The 20,133-nt window shown below is 39.1% G+C and overlaps 1 protein-coding gene across 4 annotated transcripts in view; it reads left to right on the top strand.

Annotated features, from left to right (window-relative positions):
• The first annotated feature begins 1,517 nt into the window (after positions 1-1,517).
• tnn (tenascin N) overlaps positions 1,518-20,133 on the top strand; it is a 41,736-nt gene continuing 23,120 nt past the window's right edge. For all 4 annotated transcript variants that reach the window (XM_026150243.1, XM_026150242.1, XM_026150241.1 and 1 more), the window contains exons 1-7: positions 1,518-1,674; positions 10,775-10,983; positions 11,074-11,265; positions 11,384-11,851; positions 16,283-16,416; positions 16,526-16,655; positions 18,915-19,097. In XM_026150243.1, coding sequence (XP_026006028.1) covers positions 10,788-10,983; positions 11,074-11,265; positions 11,384-11,851; positions 16,283-16,416; positions 16,526-16,655; positions 18,915-19,097 — 1,303 coding nt within the window. In that variant the 5' untranslated portion in view covers positions 1,518-1,674; positions 10,775-10,787. The remainder of the gene's footprint in view (positions 1,675-10,774; positions 10,984-11,073; positions 11,266-11,383; positions 11,852-16,282; positions 16,417-16,525; positions 16,656-18,914; positions 19,098-20,133) is intronic.

Raw genomic sequence — 20,133 nt, 5'->3', positions numbered from 1 at the left:
ATGCTATTTAAAAAAACAAAACAAAAGAAAAAATCTGACCCATTCATCAACAGCAAACCCACAGTGAATTTTTATAGAGTTAAATACTTATATACTTATGACCTTATATATTTATATGGGAGACTGAATTTACATCATTATTTAAAGGAGACTATTTGTTATTTCTAAGTCATTATTCTTTCTCAAGAGTTGCCCAGAATTCCAGTTTTTGAGGAAACATTTTACATTCGTGATGACATACATGGTGCAACAAGTGCTGCTTAAATAGACAAACCTGCTCAGATTGAGCACCTAATTGTGCAGTTGTACCATGTTAACATATCTATAGATCTGTATAGATCTGTGGATCTTCAGGGAGGAGGTGGATGATGAAACCGAACGAGGGAGTGAATATTTGGTGTGGGATATTCAGTCTGATCCAAATCGAATTCTGGAGTCCTCGTGTGTGAATATGTAAAATAAAAAGTAGAAAGCAAAGGTGAAAACATGTGATCACAGGTCTCTGTGCCCCAAAGACATCTGACACCTTACTTATGTCAGCTTAAAGCTGTCATCCGTGACACACGGGGTCTTCAGTAACAGTTGCAGTGTTAACGGGTGATGTGTTTTCTGCCCTCGCTTGTATGGATGCACTTAGCGTTTGCATTTTATTCTGTGCTAACAGGAAACATCTTGAAACGCAGTACTTTTTCATTGCATGTTTTAAAGTGATGACAGTCTGAGGAGGCAGGTTTTTGAAGCTTGTGGTTTTTTCTGTCGGCTTGAAAGAGTTAGCGTTGCTATGTGTCTTCACAGTATGCTTAGCGGTGGCCCGTTTCACAGAAATAAATTGAAAAGGAAAATAACGTGAGAAATATTTCAGAGAGAAGAATATGTAAGTTTTAAATCACATCAAGACTTTGGGGTTTCTAATTGCCAGTCATCCAACCAACAGCAAAGTGATTATTATCACTCAAGAACTCATCCCCAAGACAATATTTTTTCCAGGAAACATCCCTGTCTTTCCTTTTCTTTTCATTTAATGTTACACAATCTGTATGCCACTGCTATATCCATGCCATTTTAAATATCCCCCCCCCCTTTAGTTCTTCTTGTATATTCTTGTGCACAATTTTGACACTTAAGTTGTTTTCTTCTTCTAACCTAAACCCACTCAGAGTTTTTCTTGGCTTCAGTTTTGCCCCTTTTGACCCAACCTCTACTCAGTTATTGTGTCTTAAATGCTACCATCTCTGCTATAGAGATTAAATTTAACTCCCGCTGCTGGCTCTCTGCTAGCGTAACTAAACTCACACAGGGAGGAAAAAATAAAGGAATGAGAGTGTTGAGACGAATGAGAACTATGAGTGATAAGAGCCACGAGGTAAACAGAAGTAAATGCAACTCATTATCTCCTTCTCTTGTCCCCCATTTTTGTTTTAATCACTTGAGCGGATGGGGGAGAGCAGACACTCCCCAACTAACTGCCCATTGGCCTACAGGCATTTAGAGGAGATTTTAACAGTTGTAGAGGGAGGGAGAGAGCGCTGGCAGTGCAGAGATCCTTGACTCGTTGGCCCTGGCCTGTCAGCAGGTGGTAGAGAGAGAGTTGCTGAGTGACACTCGGTCCGTCAGAGAAAAGTCAGAAAGAAGAAAGGTAGAAAGGAGAGAAAGTTAACAAAGCTCCCCCCAAGGGTAAGACATATTCATATTCTTTTCATTTTTAAGTGCCATTTCTAACTTAGATACGTTAACTATATGCTCCTTTTCTTTTTTGGAGGATTCAAATATTGCTTCACTCTTGCTTAGGATATTTTTATTTGTGCATTTCTTTTTGTCTGTTCTACCTTCCTTTAGCCTTTCCCTTATTTTTAGAACCCTGTTTACCTCTTTTTTACTCAGAAGGTTTGAGGGGCAATAATGAGACATGACAGCAAATGAGCTAAAGTGAGACCCAGAATTTATCAAGTGTCCCAGGACTGAAGCTGTTCTTGCGTTAGTCTGGGCTTGCTTTGCAGGACTTGGTTTAAGAGAAGGTTTTGTAAAACTTGGTAAGCGATACAGACTGATTTATGATGATATTTGACACGATCAACAACTTCCTGTGAGCATTTCATGCTTAATTTGCATAATCAAAGCATACTTAGTGTATTTCATTGAAATATGAAGAACATGCGTTCAGGTAAACATTTATAAATTAAAAAAAATAAATAGACAGATCGTCGTAACGTAGTATAAATGTGATCAGTGTGATTATTTTCCCATCAGAGTAACTGTGACAGCCTCAGTTTTTCTAACGGTGTATTAAAAATATTAATTTCATATCATGAATATGATTGTTGTCATGACAATCCCGTGCTGTTTGACAATGAAGCTGCCATCATAGATTTTCCTCTATGATAATAACAAAAATTATTAGTATTCAATTATGTGCTGAGGTGAGAAATGTTCTCGCAGGACTGTTGATCCAGTAGATTTACCTTTAATGCTACTGTACTGGCACCGCGAATTCACAGAAGCCCTCGCAAAATGAGCTACAGATGTGGGCCTTGAGCCATGCAAAATGATAGAGAGAGAGAGAGACCCACAACCCTGAGTGGGTGGCTTATAAAATGTGTTCACATTGCATAATGTTACTGCTTTCATGGAAACATCAGTCATTTTATTTACTCAAACCGCCTGAAAATGACCTTACTGCAAAGCTACTGAAAACACTTTTATTTTTAGAAAAGCTAATCTATGTCAGGTATTTAGCTGCTTTATTATTGCCTTTTCACTGGGTTCTTCTGTCAGCCCACTGAGGGGAATTAAGTCTCTGCGGTTCTGATGAAGCGAGGTCCTTATCGAGGTCTCCTTGTGGTCTATGTATCAGTAGGAGACAGACAGAATCGTGAAGATATGAGCTCTGCTCTCAGACGATAATTGCTTTCAGCTTTGTTTTATTCATTTTCGTTTCCATGTTCTGTCTGCGAGTTGCCGTGTGTGAAAGGAAGAGAAGAAGGGAGAGGAACGTCTAGAAGTTTGCAACCACATGAGGCACGACCTTACCTCTTCTCATCCTCCGGCTTGTCGGTTTGTTCCATAGAGATTAGTCAAAAGTTGAAATCCGGTGAAACAGTCAGCCTTTTGTCTGATATTTAATGGCTCTCTAGAGAGGATAGGGCAAATGTGCAAAGACTGACCGGGTCTTATTCTACTTCACATTTCTCTCTCGGAGTCTTTATTCCCGATACAAGCTTTCCTCTGCAGCTGTTTGTTTTTCTTTTTATGTGCAGTTGCCTTTTCTCCTCTTTCTCTGTATTCTTGTGGCCGATTGTTTAACACGGTGAGGTTTCAAAGGCTTTGACAGAGAAACACACAAATGCACAATCATCCCTTACAGCTTGTCAAGCAGCCTTTAGTGAAAAGTGTCTGCCAGTCCAGACAGTCTTGTCTCAGGTCGAATACATTTCTCTTGTTACCGTTGGAGGGCTCCTCCAGTGCTTCTGGAGGCCATAAATACCAAGTTTCATAAACAGGACACAGATGGGCAGAGTGAACAAATATTATATCAGCAAACACTACTAACACAGCGTTGCTTTCAAAGGAAAGTCATTGTCAGGAAGGACTGTGTTTACGAACACTCTGAATTAGGTTTGTGTTGGCTTGAAAGCCATAATGAAATGCCGAATGACCCATGTGGAAAGCCCATCGGTTTCCCTGCTTTATCCTGCAGTCTAGAGTCATTACTGGCAGTCAGCTGAATTATGTTTCCAAATCAACTGGACGCCAAAGCCAGAAAGCTCACTTTTACAATAATCGAAAATATATCATGGTTTATGTCATGGCAGATATTGAATTCTACACCTTTATTTAGATCCCATCTGTTTCATTCATTGATATTTAATCTTGCCTGTCAGTTTACTTTTAATCACCCCCTCTTCCACTTGTCCATTAGTGGAGTGAATGATTGGTACCTAATAAATCATAACGGCGTATTTGTTCTATACTGTCCTTCACATTTATACATTCATATGCCAATTATCCATCATCCATCTTCTATTTCTCTCACAGACTGTAAATTAAGATGGGATTAGTCACTCTGATGTCAACCAGCAGTACTGAAACATCTACATTAGTGTTTTGGCTTCCTCATTGTTGCCTTTTGGAGCCAAAAGTAACCATATTTGGATGACAGGGAGTTGTTATGTGACTTTAATAAGGTAGGTGAGTTAATAAAATACTTGAACTTCAAACAGCAAAACTGGAACCCACAGTCTGCACTACAAAGCGTACAAAAAATTTCCTTTGCTACAAAATGGACAGCAGTTCGGTAAGTTGAATTAGGAAGGTGAGGCCTCGCGGACAGTACCTTTCAATCAAAACACATCACTAGCTTTATGGAAAGTCCAACAGGATGAGTTGCAAAGAAAAAAAAGGTAAAATTAGCTATAGATAACATTTTGTAACAGGCTTTAAACCTGCCTGTGTTTCAGAGCTGAAAGTGCATCAATGTGCACGCTTACAAAGAAGGTCTGGAAAATGAAAAATATGAAAACACTGAACAAACTAATGTTTTCACTTATAATTACAGTACCATCTGGAAATTCCAGTCTTTTTAAAATAGACTAGCTCCTGATATTTTAGGTTTTTTGTGGTCCAACTGTTCAGATTTGCTCAAACCAGCATGAAAGTTGAATCAAAATAGCAATATTTTCATTTATGACACTGAGAATTTGATGTTAAACGGACTATACATGTTTTATGGTGCAATACTGTGAAACCCTAGATTACAAATGATATAACTTTCAAAACTTGACACAATTACTCTTCGCAGTGTGATTTGTTTTATTAGTGTGTGCTCAAATACGAGACTTACACAGAACTGCTTTAACTTTTTAAATACATAATTCAACTAGCCAGTCCTCAGACCTTTTTTGAAGCAGCTATCTCAAATTACAGATCGAAATTTAACATTACAATCAGAAAGACCTGTGAAAATTTCAGGGTTCTATCTTTAATACTTTTTGAGTGATTCATGTTCAAACATGACCTCAGATGTCAATGAAAAAAAAAGAAAAGAAAAGAAAAAGAAAGAAGGTGGGTAGATGAGACTTAGGACAAAAATAAATACAAATACTACAAAAACAGTGTAACATATGAAACTAAAATTTCACAGCAAGCAATATACTGCATGTGTCCAAACTTTGAGCAGTAACATTTTTTGTGCAAAATGGTCAAGCAGTGTTGGAACCAACACTTTTCAAAGAACTGCAGTTTTGTCACACTGTAGCACTGGCTCCGTTTTGTTTGTTTTTTTTAGCCCAACTGGTGTCCATCCATCCATCCATCCATCCATTCAAATGTAACTGCCCCACTTCCCTCTTTATCCCATTTCCTTTCTCCATTAATTCCTCCATCTGTCTGTCTTTCCAACATGAGGACAGTCTCAGCAGTCAGACACGACCCTGTGCTATGCTTGGAAAGTCACACTGCAATCTCCTCCAAGAGAAATAAGAAAAGGCCTTGAAAAAGGCAAGCATCAAATAAAACCTTGACAGGGAGCTATAAACATGCTTGTTAAGCATCTCTGTGAGCCCGTGCTCAGTGCTATTACACACCATACTATACCATCTGTAATGTGGCTAACTGCTAGAGTGTCAGTGATTCCAACACACAACTCTCCATCACTTCTTCTCTTACCTATTCACTCTCCCTCACCCACTGATCCATCTGATTCTCGATCCTGTTTTCCGCTCTCCATACCCCTCACTTTATTTCCATTTTCCTGTCTTAAGGCCTTAATCTCAGTTTTACAAGCCTAAGATTTGGCCATTGACAAAAGACCTTCTAAGGTCTAGTTTTTCACCACAGCATAGGGTAAAAGACACAGCATGTCTGTGATGTCATAGCTTGGATTGTTTGCACAGGCACCGGTCTCTGACCTCAAGCCTTTGACCAGCAGTAGTTAAATACACAGCTAAAATAACCAAGCTGGATATACTGAGTTTGAACTGGTCATGATAATTACACGTGCATTTGCCTCCCTAAAAAAAGCACTGGGAATTCTGAATCACAAACCTACTTGAGTTGTGTGCATTCATTTGAGCTAGAACTCATATTCCAGCACTTAACTCAAAATAAAATGTGTTGACTCGATGAAGAGAAGCTTTCCACTTTAGAGTTTGAAAATATGTCACGTATAACAGCATGTAACTCAACTGTAACTCAAAATGTCAGATATTGTCATATTCTCAGTTTCCTAGGATCCCTGCTTAGATTATATGTTAATCTGATAATGGTGTCATCGTGGTATTGGCAGGTTTTTAGTTCTGCTTGTTGACAACTTAATATTCTGGCCAATGCTCTCTCTCAATGTCTAATGGGATTTTAAGTATTAGTTTCTCTGTCTGCACATTATTTTTTAACTTTTCCAGCTGTTTTAGTCTTTGATGCTCAAAGAGAAAATGTTTTGATAGATTTCCAAGTCATTCATTGTTTCCACTTCAAAATTTCACATTTTGAGCAAACACAGGAATAAATCTCAAAATAAGAGAGCTGTTTTTGCCCAGTTCTTAGAGTTTATAATTTATAGTAAAGTTGAGCTAAAACACTGAAATAAAACTGAATAATAGTTATTTTTGTATATCGTGACATGCCGGAAAAGCCTGAGAAATATTTGCTGGTTTTATTTGTGCAGTAGTATATTTGGTCCTGTATTGGACCCAGTGGAGCCACTCAGTTTACATGAATAGTATAGGCCTGTGAGACTGAAGCCATGTATACACTCTGAAAGCTGCTGTTTCAGCTCCTCCCCCTTTAAGCAAACCTGATTGGCTGCCCCTCATAAGCAGAGGGTGGGGTTGCTGTGCTCACAACCAGAGCTGTATGTCTGACCATAGTAAGGAAATTTTGGTTCATATGGATTATTTGCACATACGCTGACCTCAGTAATTAAAACTTTATTTTGCATTTATCAAGCATGACACCGTTTCTCCTTCTTTCTTCTTCACTTGATTAGAGGTTTTGTGTTTCCATAGACCACATGAGCTCAGCACAGTTAGCTCATGTGTTCCTTCAAGCCACCTTTTAAACTTTTGTACCATAAGGTTTAATTCAAACCAAAGTCCGGCAAAAGGGCTATTGAAGCTTAAGCAGGATTTCTATTTTGAAAGCATGTAATTTAGCTTCCCGGGGAAGCCGCTGCAAGGTTTTAAGTTCACATGACATCACTGTCATTAGACACAATGACATCATCACCGAGGACAAGCTTCTGCATTCGCTGAAGCTTTGAAATGCCTGACTGAGCACAATTTATGGTTTGCGATCTCTGCCAAAGTGATGACTATTCACTTTCTACTGCCACACTGTTGAATGAGAGCTCCATTACGACACACACATGGTGACACAATGGTTCAGGTTTCTTGTGATTAAATATACAGTAGTCTGCCCCAGTGAATCTAATGTAACTTATGTATTTCTGTCCTCAGCTCTGTATAAGACACTGTTGAAGGTACAAATCTGTGCCTTTGTCAGCCACGAGACACAGGTTCAGTCAGGCGCAACAACAGACGCCTACAGTTTCAGGGGTTTGTTACACACAGTTATTGCCAAAGATACAGTCTGTACAAAATGTATAGTCCAGCACTAAAAAACAGATGGGATATTTCATCTCCATATGCTTTTGCTCATGCCAATGTGAGAGTCCTCGAAGTAAATTTGATGTACCTCACACTGAGCTGTGAGGTGTTTAACGTTATTGTCTTTGATTTCAAACACAGACTAGCAGGCAACTGTCTGGAGGGCCCAAGACTCCTAGGCCCCCAGTATGAGATATAATTTCTGTTTGACTAACCACACACGCACGAATTCTGCTTTAAAAACTGGTTTTAAGAGATTTGGTGTTTAAGTTGGATTTTTCTCTTATGTTCTAAAATAATGTTCTGTTCAAAAAAGTACATCCTTTTTCAATTACAAGGTTTTACATGTCAGTTCATTATAAAATCAAGCCAAAATACAGAAGCAGCATATGAAAAATTAAGTCCACACTTTCTGCTTAACAATATGAACTCAGAACACAATCCGTCCATCTATAAGCTGTTGAATCATGGGGTATGCTTAATTTTTCACTTATAGCTCATGCATTTTGGCTTAAATAAATAACTACAACAAAAACAACAACACAGCTTGATTTTAAAACCTACTCAGAATGAGCTTATTTTTTTTATGTGCTGATATGTAAAACTACAATTCCCTTTTCTGTGACTGTATGAACAAGACAAAGCTGATACCATTGGAGTTTCGTTTTTTTTATAATAATGGATTGGATTTATATAGCGCTTTTCAAGGCACCCAAAGCACTTTACGATACCACTATTCATTCACTCTCACACACTGGTAGAGGCAAGCTACAGTTGTAGCCACAGACTGGGGCAGACTGACAGAAGCGAGGCTGCCATATCGCGCCATTGGCCCCTCTGGCCAACACCAGTAGGCAAGTAGGTAGTAGTGTCTTGCCCAAGGACACAACGACCAGGACAGAGAGCCCAGGGATCGAACCGGCGACCTTCCGGTTACAGATGCGATTCCCAACCCCCTGAGCCACGGTCGCCCGTATGCTTGAAGATATGTAAGATGCAGCACTGTTGTTAAAGGGAAGATGATTATGAGGTAGTTAGTATTTTTTTCCAAGCTTAGCTAGTAAGTTCTACCACATTTTGTACTCTTTTCATAAGAAGACTTTTTTGTACACGTATAATTCAGAAGGGAGTACCCCCACACACATGAAGCAAAACTGTCTGCCATGTTTCCATGGGCTTCCTCACACTCCTGGGATCTTCAGACCATAGAACACACACGTCGAGTCCATATCCAGTCATTGTTAGACTATGTGCAACCTCTGCTAACAGAGTCCATGTCAGTTCTTTAAGACACTTCATGACATTTTCCAAATCTTGCTGGGCCAAAGGCAACAAATTCTAATGGTAAAAAGATATATTCAGAGGGAGTTTTGAAACTGAAGATCTAGTAACAATTTTACAGCTGGTCCTTATCCAGTGATTGTGTATAGGGAAAATGGTTATGGGGTAACTGTGTGTCACAAGATGAACGAAGTAGGTGGAGTAACAAAGTATGACAGCTTAACCAAACTTGCCAGCAACAAACTCTCAGACTGAAAGTGAACAAGTTCCCGAATGTTGATTTTATTTTTGCATGTCAGAGCTGTTTTATATGTTGAAACATAAAAAATAAGTGACCTCAGTTGCACAAATACACTGTTAGAAAAAACAAATCCTAAAAAAACGGTAATATTCCGGCTGCTGGGCGCCAAAATACTACCGTAAAATAACAGAAAATAACTTTCTCATGAAAATACAGTTATTTTCAGTAATGAAAATACAGTTTGTTGTGTGTGCTAATTTTACATGGGATTCTGCCTTTTCCAAGTGCTGGTCAATGAATGTGGCAATATGAATCATAATACGTAAATGTACAGAAATATACAGTTAACAGTTGGTTTAAATAATAATGGATTGCCCTGGGACAGACTGACAGAGGCAAGGCTGCCATATCGCACCATCGGCCATCACCAGTAGGTGAAGAGTCTTGACCACGGACACAATACCAAGAGTGTCGAAGCTGGGGCTCGAACCGGCAACCTTCTGATCACAAGGCGAACTGCCAACTCTTGAGCCACGATGGCCCTAAATGGCAATGATAATAATACTTATGTGATGTAACACAAGCTTAAAGGAATCATGTTATATACTTTTCCATAGCATTACATTTGAATTCAACAGTTCAATCTTTCAAATAACGGACAGATATTTGTGAGATCATGATTTGTGAATGTATTTTAACAATCTAAATATGCATATGTACAGACAGATACATTTAATAATCATGACAATTATGTTTTATTACATTACAGTGATTTAACATTGATTTACATTTGAAATGTCTATCACAGTCTATTTACGTAACTTTAGAAGAACAGAACAAAACTGTAAAATGCACAGTAAAATACTTTTATATTAGGATTTTTTCCTACAGTGCAGCCATACCCGCGACCTTGTGGTTGTTAGTTCACATTCATTGGCCGATGCTTAGCGTCATGTTATTATGTGTCCCAACATCCAATGGCATGTCACATTGTTTTCATGGCCACACCCCAGGTGCAGAGGCCTATTTCTGTTCAGGAATGTGGTGAATACTTTGAGATTTATATTAATTGCAATTCCTACCTCTACATTTATTATTTAAAATATATAATTAGCACAGCATGGCCGTGCAATGTTTTATATGTTTTTTTTTAGTTTTTATTCCTATTAATTATATTTTCACTTGTTACCTCTGAATTATTGAATCAGATCTAGATGACATGAAATTTTTAGCAAAATTATAATTCAAATACTCATTTAATTATTGATTATTCTCATTAATTTTCGATCATTTTATATATTTTTCCATAGTATTACATTTAATAATAATAATGGATTGGATTTATATAGCGCTTTTCAAGGCACCCAAAGCGCTTTACATTTGAATTTAACAGATCATTCTCTCACATAACAGACAAATATTTGTGAAATTATGATACATTTCTGAATGTATTTTTACAATCTAATGTACTAAAAAATATATTTAAAAAACAAGTAAATTGTGTTGTACTATATTTACAGTGATGTTATGTTATTTTACCTTTGACATGTAAAATCACAGTCTACTTATGTAAATTTAATGATATTCTAGAAAGACAGTACAAAACTGTAAAATATACAGTAAGATACTTTGACATTACTATTTTTTGGAACAGTGTACCACTAGCAATGACCGCTAGACCCCTGTGGAGGGCCCTGTGCCTGCTGGCCCTACTCTGCACATGGTCACGCACAAGTTCTGCTGACACCCAGCCAGACCCCTCAGCTGCAGAGCAGGAAGTCACCTTGAGCCACATCTATAAAATTGACATCCCGGGGAGCACCAGCTGCAACCTACAACACATATCAACACAGGATGAAACAGGTCATAAGAAAGATATAACTGAGAGATTAAGAGTGAAGAGCAACAGATAGGTGTAGCAGCATGAACTTAACAAAGATATCCATTTTGCAGGTCTGCAGATGGAGACCACAAAAAATGGAAACAATGACATTATCTTCAGACACAACATCAAGCTGCAGTCACCCAGATGTGACTGCGAGGAGTCGGAAAGCTTTAAGTCTTTGCTTTACAGAGTCAATGGACTCGAAGAAGAAGTCAACTACCTTAAGACCCAGTGTGCACAGGGATGCTGTGGTGCTGCAGGTAGGCCATGACATGACATGATAGACTAGGCTGCTGGGGACTTTCCATGATGAACTGAACGTTTCTTCTTCACTCACTTCTTTTCACTCCCGCTGTGTTGGCGTATCTCTTTATCAAGGCGTGGACAAAAGCTGTAGTGGCCATGGTACCTACCAACACGACACCTGCAGCTGCCTCTGTAACGTAGGATGGGAAGGCCCCGACTGTTCTGAATCCTCCTGCCCAGATGAGTGCAACGACAATGGCAGATGCGTAGATGGCCGGTGCGTCTGCCATGAGGGCTACACCGGAGAAGACTGCAGTGAGCTGACATGTCCAGACAACTGCAATGACAATGGCCAATGCGTGGATGGCCAGTGCGTGTGCTATGAGGGCTACACCGGAGAAGACTGCAGCGAACTGACCTGTCCAAACAACTGCAATGACAAGGGCCAGTGTGTAGACGGGAAATGTGTGTGCTTCTCACACTTCGCTGGTGAGGATTGCAGCAACCAGAAGTGTCCCAATGACTGCACAGATAATGGCCAGTGTGTGAACGGCAAGTGCATCTGTGATGACGGCTTTTACGGGGAGGACTGTTCGTTAGGTAAGCTTAACATGATTTCTGTTGATGCTTTGCAAACTTTAACACAAGGGCGTCAAACTTAAGGCCCGGTGGCCCGAATCGGCCTGGCAGCGACTCCAATCTGGCCCAGTGGACGGCTTGAAAATGTGAAGAAGGACATAGGAAGACATTTACTGAAATTTAATAAAAACCTTTTCAGTAATCTGACACATTTATCATATAGCTTCACTCATCCAGCCTACTAAAGATCAAAGTAACTAAAAGACATAGCTTGGGGAGTTTTGCAGAAAAATCACAGTTAAAAAAAAAGAAGAAGTGAACTTTGTGTGCATCGAGGTGTGGATATTAACTTTATGTGACCCAAACTTGCATTTTTCACTTGAGACTGAAAAGTCACATTTCTACAGTCACCTCTATGGCACTAACATTAACCTGAGAATTTTAAGTGCTATGTCACGAAGCTCGGATGCTACAAGCAGCTCAGGGACCGTTAAAAAATATAACACTTGGCCCTAATGACCTGTTCACCTTCATATAAATTTCCATATGCATCCTTTTAGTAGCATTTTCATGCCCAGACTGAATGATTCTCAAGAGCCAAAGCAGTGCAGTCTGGGCTTTAATCATCTATCTCCTACCATCTGTGTGATTCATGTACAAGTGTCCAGGGTCATACATCAACTGAATGGCAATTACCTTACAAGTAATATCAAGTCATATTCATATAGGTGCAGCTACAGGGCAGAAAAAACTTTTCAACCAGCCTGTTTTAGTATTTGCTGTTACATCTTGCCATCAGCCGCTTAAGATCCCTGCTCAACAGCTGCACCTTGCTCTGCTAAAAAAAACGAAAGAAGATATTTTTACTAAAATTAAACTAGTCATTGGAGCCCAGCTGTTATCTTCACAGCTTTCTTCACAGCCCCTATAGCCTCCTCCACTGGCTCTGTACTTTTTGGTACAGTAATGACCTGCAGCAGAGTCCCTGATGGTGCTTGAACTTTAAGAGCTGCCTCAAAAGCCAGTAAACCCCTACAGTTAACTATTAGCCAGCTCAGTGATGCTGAAGGGTTTCTGACCAAACCTACTATGGAATTCAAAACATATTTCCAGACAGTTATTTCAGAGATATCAGCCGACGGGGCGCTTTCAGTGGGCTGACCTGATGACCACTGCATTTTTGGCCTCCAGACAACCTATAACATCAGGTCACATAATACCACAGAAATATAAGAATACCCATCAGTCTTTCAGGGCTTCATCTGGCTTTTACCCTGCAGAAGAATCTCACCTTTCCTGATAAATGCACTGCTCGCCAAATCACTGTTACTGTGCTGCCCGAGGAGCAGAGTACAAAATTGCATTTTACAGCAATTTAAGGCCAGGAAAGCAGAAACGTGAGCAGCAGCTGCCAGGCATGAGCACTGAATTCCCACTGTGACAGTCAATTCTGCAGAGATATTGAACATTTGGCTGCAAGTGAATGGCACTTTTATTTTTTCATAGCATTGATCTCTTACATTTGAAATAGTATTCTATTTATACGCTAACATCTGTCTATGGTTGTCTTGGCATGTTTTTCCTCTGTATTTAATCAAGAGCACAAAGCATGTGTTTTAAAGCCCTTTTTTTTTAAAGTCAACTGGATCCATCAAATGCAGCTCCGTGAACCATAAATGTTTCAGACTTCACAGTAGCAGGTCAGAAATGTCAAACCGTAGATGACGATTCCATTTCTTCAAGCTGTGTTTCATACCACAGAGGTAGAGAACAGATCTGTAGCTTCGTGTTTAGGTGCTGTTGAATGGAGTCCAACATCAACAGTGCCACCGTGTCAGAAGAAAAGTCAGGCAAGAAGGGAAAGTGGGAGGTAAGAAAAAAAAATCCCTGTGTTGATTTTAGGTGTTAGCGGTAATAAGAAGGCTGAGAGGAAGAGCACAAAAGCAAAACAGTTGGCGCTTTCTTTGTTTTATGTGGCTATTTGCCATTTCAACACCTGGCTGATGGATGCCAATCTGTTTTTTGGACGCTGATGGGAACAATACTCTTGAAGTATGGGTTTAGATACAGTTTCTGTCCTTTCCAGTGAGGCACACTTTAATGTTTTCTTTTGTGTTCTTAACCATCAAAGGCAGAAGCCTCATGGCTTAGAAATCAGCAGCCCTTGCACAGTAGGAATAGTTTTCTTAGCCTCAGTTTATGTCAATCCAGAAGATTTAGTAAAAATGCAACCAAATTTAATGAAGTAATCTGAATATAATACAGGTGAGATTATTAAAGCTTTCTCAACATAATGCAGATGGTCTGTATTTAGCTTATTATCCTTTATTTTTTCGCGGCCTCTAAAATGTTTCCTTTTATTATAAAGCACATTTAGAAAAGTTGACTTTAAACCATATTTAGCCATTTTTTCCTTACCAGTTCTCTTTTAATGAGCTGGATCAGGATTTCCTCTAAAATATCAAGCTACAGACAGGAAAGATGATAGCACATAAAAAATCAAATTTCTCAAAGAAGTCCAGACGTGTCGTTTCAGTAAAATTTTCTTCCTCTGATAGCATTTTGCTGATTTTCAAGCCGAAAAGGCAGAAAATCACCATTATTTTCTGCTTTTCCAATCTTATTATGCAAATGTATTCACACCAGCTGTTCTGAAATAATATTTAAGGGCAAAGATGGTTGATAGTCATGCCTGGATTAGCAACAGGAGAATTTTAACTGTTCTTTGATGGAAAAAGACTGCTGCATTTGAAGAAAAACATCGAGCTTCCTGACTTTACCTTGTGGAACAGCATCTAAATCTTATGTGAATTCCTTGCTTGCCAAAGCTATAGTGGACCACATAACCACTCATTTCACATTTCTCATTTTCCCTTGTAATAAGCTTTTACTTGCACGCCATGTTTTGCTTTTTCTTTTTCTTTTTAAAAAAATCTATACAGTCTGCCATTTTATTTCCCTCTATCATACCCACAAAAGCTCACCTTGCCTTTAAAAAGCCTCACTCCCCAACACGGCTGACATGTCGTCTTCTGTGTTTTGGCTGCGGTTTTGGTTTGTTTTTACTCTTAGCTCCCCCACCATGTTTTTCCAGAATGGCCAGAGAAGCACTTTAAAGGAGTCTTTCTTTCCATTTAGAGTAAAAAAACAAAACAAAACACCTATTTTGCCGTGTTCATGATTTGTTGGTTCTTTGACAATCAACTGAAAAAAAAAAGATTTAAGCCTTTTGGTAGATTGAATAAGTGTAGGTGTTATGCAGCACAGTGAAGGTGTTTGTGGGGACTGATAATAGGCTTTATTAGCAAATTCAACATAATGCAAGGCACAAAGAGCTGAAATCCAAAGACGAATGTGAGAAACACAAGACAACCAGGAAACACAGGTTGTTAAAATAGATGTCCTGACAGAGCTCACGGCAGGGAAAGCAAAGACAGGAAGTAAAAGCACAAAAAACACACAGGGAAAAACAAAATAAATCAACATTTGGAAACCACAGAGCTGTACTACAGTACAAGGCAAGACTAATAAGATAGCAATTTATGTCAAACTTAAAGTTTTAAAACTTTAAGAAAACCCAGTTTCACAGAGAAAGTTGATAAAAGATCACAATGATATGTGTTATCTCTGTCTAGGGCTTGGGGTTTTGTTGACCCAGCTAACTCGAAGAAAACCTATCTATGTTTAATTTCCTTCATAGTACACCCCCCTCAGGGCCTTGTAGTACGAAGTGAGTTTAGCATATCCAGGTTATGCTTTCATTATCTGTATTCACTTATCCTAACAGTCAGGTGGTGAAGCCCTTGTAGGCTAGGGTCGATTATCCTGACCCTAGCGGTCAAGCTATCAAGCTGTTTATCAACCAGGAGTTTATCAATCTAGTTGGCAAATTCATATGAACGTTGTTGTGTTGGCAGCATCTGTCAAATCAAAAAAATATAGCTAAGTGTACGGCAGCAGAGCAACTGCAAAGGAAGCTGAAACCATATTATAGGAACAATATGAAAAGGGCTTAAAGCAGCACAGCTGCTGTAGACAATGCAGTGTTCAGTAATTTAATATTAAACATGTCGTATGAATGTGTGTGTGGTTTGGTTGGTGAGAAGAAAAAAACTTTAAACCCTGCCACTATCCAAGCTCTGAGGTCTGGGGGATCTTTTACAGGACAGGCAGTGATTTAACACCAGTTAACCCAAGGTTAACCCTGAAGTTACATGGATAAGATGAAATCCTGCTTCATAGTGGAGGCCTTAGGAGGACAACAACAGCTACAAATAGACAAGACAGAGGAAGAGAAGACAGGGAAGCGAGCAAAAAAGAAAAATTAAAATGCAAGCCTGAACAACAAAATCAGAAAAAGAACTTGTGGACATGATAGCGGACTTGTTGATAAAAATAACTGTTAAATTCTGTTAATTCCTGACTTCTGTGTATGTCTCTTTGTTCTCTCAGTCTTGGCACCTCAGGGTCTGCAGGTGGTCCAAGTGACTGACGTCTCTCTCCTGGTTGAGTGGGAGTCCGTTCAAGGGGCCGAGTATTATGTGTTGACATATTATCCGAAAAATGACGAGGGTGCGCAGGAGCAGGTAGGTTTTTCTACTTTGATCATTTCTGTGTCAAATACAGGTTGTAGCAAAAAAAAAAGTATATTACCTATTTCATCTTACAAACTTATTCTCATCAACTGCATATTAGATTTCGGTCGCCAACACAGAGAACTCCTACCTCATCACAGGACTGACTCCTGGGGTTACCTACATTGTCCAAGTACATGCGGTGGTTAAGGGCATCCAAAGTGAAGCTGACGAGATTGAAGCCACCACAGGTGAGCACAGATGGCTCTGATCAGGACAGAAAAAACAAATACAGAGCTTTAAAATTAGTATTTTTCAGACTAACAGACATTAGTGCTGTAGCAGAACTGGGCGGTGTGCAGCATGTTTCCTTTAAATGAGCTGCTGGTTTAAAGTGAAAGCAGATGTTACCTATTAAAGACTACCGTGGCTTTGAGGGCAGGTGTGGCCTGCAGGTCTTAGGGATTAAGTTAGATTTTCTCGGGATAAAATAGTTGCATTTGAAGTCAAACGTAATTGTGTATGTGATTTGGCATTAAAAGACCATAAATGCTATTCTGGTAGAGTCCAGGAATGAAAATATGGACCTGGCATGGATTGATAACCTGCCTCACTTTCTCTGTTACTTTTGTAGAATGAGCACGATTGTTCCTGTATTCGTCTTTGTCTTTCACAGAAATTCTATGGTAAAAAAGCAATGAACAGACTGAAGACTTTAATTACTAAGTGTTTCATTAAAGGCTGGCTTGTTAGCCTTTAATTCTCAAGGAAATGGCTCCATGAACTTGCTCACAGATGTGGCGGGACACAGATGTGTAGAGAAAGAGATTACTTGACAGGATTGATGGGAGACGTGCAGAAAGTGGGAGTGTGGTTAGATTGGTTTACCATGGAAAACCTCACAGAGCATAGCTTTCACATATGGGCATAAGAAGCCACGCCATCATCTGGCTTATTGTTGTGTGAGGCAGACTGGTACATACTTTTTGTTTTAACTTCAAACAATGATCTACTTCAAAAGAGGGTTTGGATGGATGTTTTTAAGTTTTCTTTTGGGAAGCACAACAGCTGGCATGAAAAGAAGCTTTTCATTTGGTAACGCTTGCTTTGTTTGATGGAACTCACTTTTTCCTCATGAAATTGCAGAAGCATATCTCTAGTTAACGTCTGAATTATTCAGAATATTCTGAGAGATGGGAGGATGCAGTGGCATACAAAGTTCTGAATGATCAGGCTTCATCATATCTTAAAGACCTCATAGTATCATTTCATTCCAACAGAGCATATCTCTCTAAGACTGCGGGCTCATTTTTGGTTATTTGATTATCTAAAAGTAGAATGGGAGGCAGAGACTCCAGCTATCAGGCCCATCTTCTGTGGAACCAACTCCCAGTTTGGGTTCACGATACAGACACGCTCTCTACTTTTCACATCAGACTTCAATCTTCATCCCTCATTTATGCTGCTATAGACTCAGACTGTGAGGAACCATTCATGATGCACTGATATCTTCTCTATGCCCTTCTTTTTACTACTCATACCAGGATACCAGGATTGCATGTCCTTAACTTCGATCCTCTTTTTAGTGGTTTTTCCCCTTATTCTGATTTGTTTTGTTTTGTTTTGTGTTTTTTGGTTTTTTGGTTGGGTTTTTTTTGTGGTTTGTGCTCCTCCTTTTCTGTCATCTCGTTCCCATCACCTCCAAATCTATAGCAGCTGATTCCCCATCCTGGGGAACATGGGGATCTGATCATTGAGGTTGAAGCATTTTGACATGGCGGCTGCTTTGAGCTGTTACTGTTGTTTTAAAGTAATTACATACAGGTAGAAGTGAAAATGCTCATGTGACATGTAAAGTTTAAAAATAAAAGTAAGTCACAATGTACACTGTGTAAAGTGTAGGCGGCACTAAAGCATTACTATGATGTTTGATTCTTGAGGTGTAGTAGATGTCACAGCTTTACAAATAGCTGTAAAATGTTAGTCTACAGAACTGCTCAAGGATCGTTCTCGACTATTGAACCCCACATGACTGTGTTTAATTTGTGTGTCCTGCTGGGTGATATGTTAAACTAGTTTATCCTGACTTTATTATGTGAATGCTGTGACTTTAAATGTGGGAAAGCACAGAGTACGCAAAGGTTACTTTAGAAAACATCAATAAACCTTTATATGCACTTTTCTAAGATGACGCTGGCGATGTCAAAAAAAAAAAGAAAAAAGAAATGCACCCATGAGTGATTTTAATATTTGTTTCATGCCAAATACAAATATTTGTCTATTATTTGGTTATAATATCTTGCAGATGGCCAGAGGCGGAATTCTTGCTTGGCTCTCTTTCCTAGAAATGTCACATTTCAGTGTGCTGGGAGATCACTGTCTAGCTCGGGGACATGTGGAAGCAGAGCAAGGCAGATGCTTCTGTTTGCAAAAGCTTTAAGGCAGACTTCTAAGTTTGAGCTTCATGTCTGTACACTCAGTTCCACCTAACCTTGTATCACCTTTCCCAGATGTCTCAACTATTGATGGTATCCGAGTTCTTGGCCAGACAGAGGTCTCTATTGAGGTGGACTGGCAGAACCCTCAAGCTGAGATGGATTACTTCAGGCTTACACACACTGACCCAGAAGGGCAAGAGGAGGAGCTGAAGGTACAGAGGAGCCAAGAGGCGCGCACCAAACACACTATTGTGGGTGAGTCTTACAAGTTTGTGAACAATGTACAAAAGTATTTCTCGAACTGTTGTGCTATTAGAGTAAGCTATGGGTTCTAAGCTAATCAATAAGAAGTAAATAGTCCCGTAACCTTGTTTCTTGAATCTTGAATTGGACGCTTTTGGACATAAATCTTGAAATAGTCATCCAATTTGATTTAAAATAATCTTCTGGTTTTACTTTGCAATTTATATTGTAAAAGTGCTACAAAAACTTACATATACAGACACAGTTACTTTAAATATTCAGTTCAAATTAAGCTTTAGGGTAAAAATATTAATAATGTTGGAATATAAAACATGGAACATGACATCATCTCATAAACACACAGTATACAGCAATGGTAAAAAGAAGGTATGCTCTCTGTCCGTTCAAACGTTTTACATATCACGAAACAATAAACAATTATTTATTTATTATCAGATCTTAATTAGGTAAATATATAACTGAGATGAACAGCAACACATGACATATTAAACATCATTATTTAATTCACAAAAACCAAAATGATTCAAAAGCCAAAGTGCAGAAAAACTAAGTTCAGGCTGACTGTTTCAGCCAAGCTTTAACTGTTGAACACACGGCCTCACATTTCTTGATTTCTGTGGTATACAGAGGAATTCCTGGTCAAATCAATGACTTCAAGGTGCCCAGATCCCATGATTCAAAAACAAGTCAAATAATCAATCCATGCTATGACTGGTTTTCACCAAACATGGCTCTAGGCATCATGTAAAAACATCTCGACATCGTCTGATCTGTCCAAAGGACATTGCTCCAGAGGTCTTGTTGTTTGTTCAGATGTAACTTTGCAAACATGAGCTACGCTGCCATGTTTTTTTTTTTAGAAAGAAGACTTTTTCTTCTGCCAAGCCTCCAAAACAAGCCATGCTTGTTCAGTCTTTTTCTAATTGTACTGTCATGAACTTCAAATTTAACATGTTAACTGAGGCCCGTTTGTCTGAGAGCCAGCTCTTGGGTTTGTTGCATTGTACGGTCTGGCCTTGGGAGGGGA

The sequence above is a fragment of the Astatotilapia calliptera genome, chromosome 18, assembly GCF_900246225.1.
Source record: "Astatotilapia calliptera chromosome 18, fAstCal1.2, whole genome shotgun sequence".
In the NCBI taxonomy this organism is placed as follows: domain Eukaryota; kingdom Metazoa; phylum Chordata; class Actinopteri; order Cichliformes; family Cichlidae; genus Astatotilapia; species Astatotilapia calliptera.
This window is presented reverse-complemented; position numbering and strand designations above follow the sequence as displayed.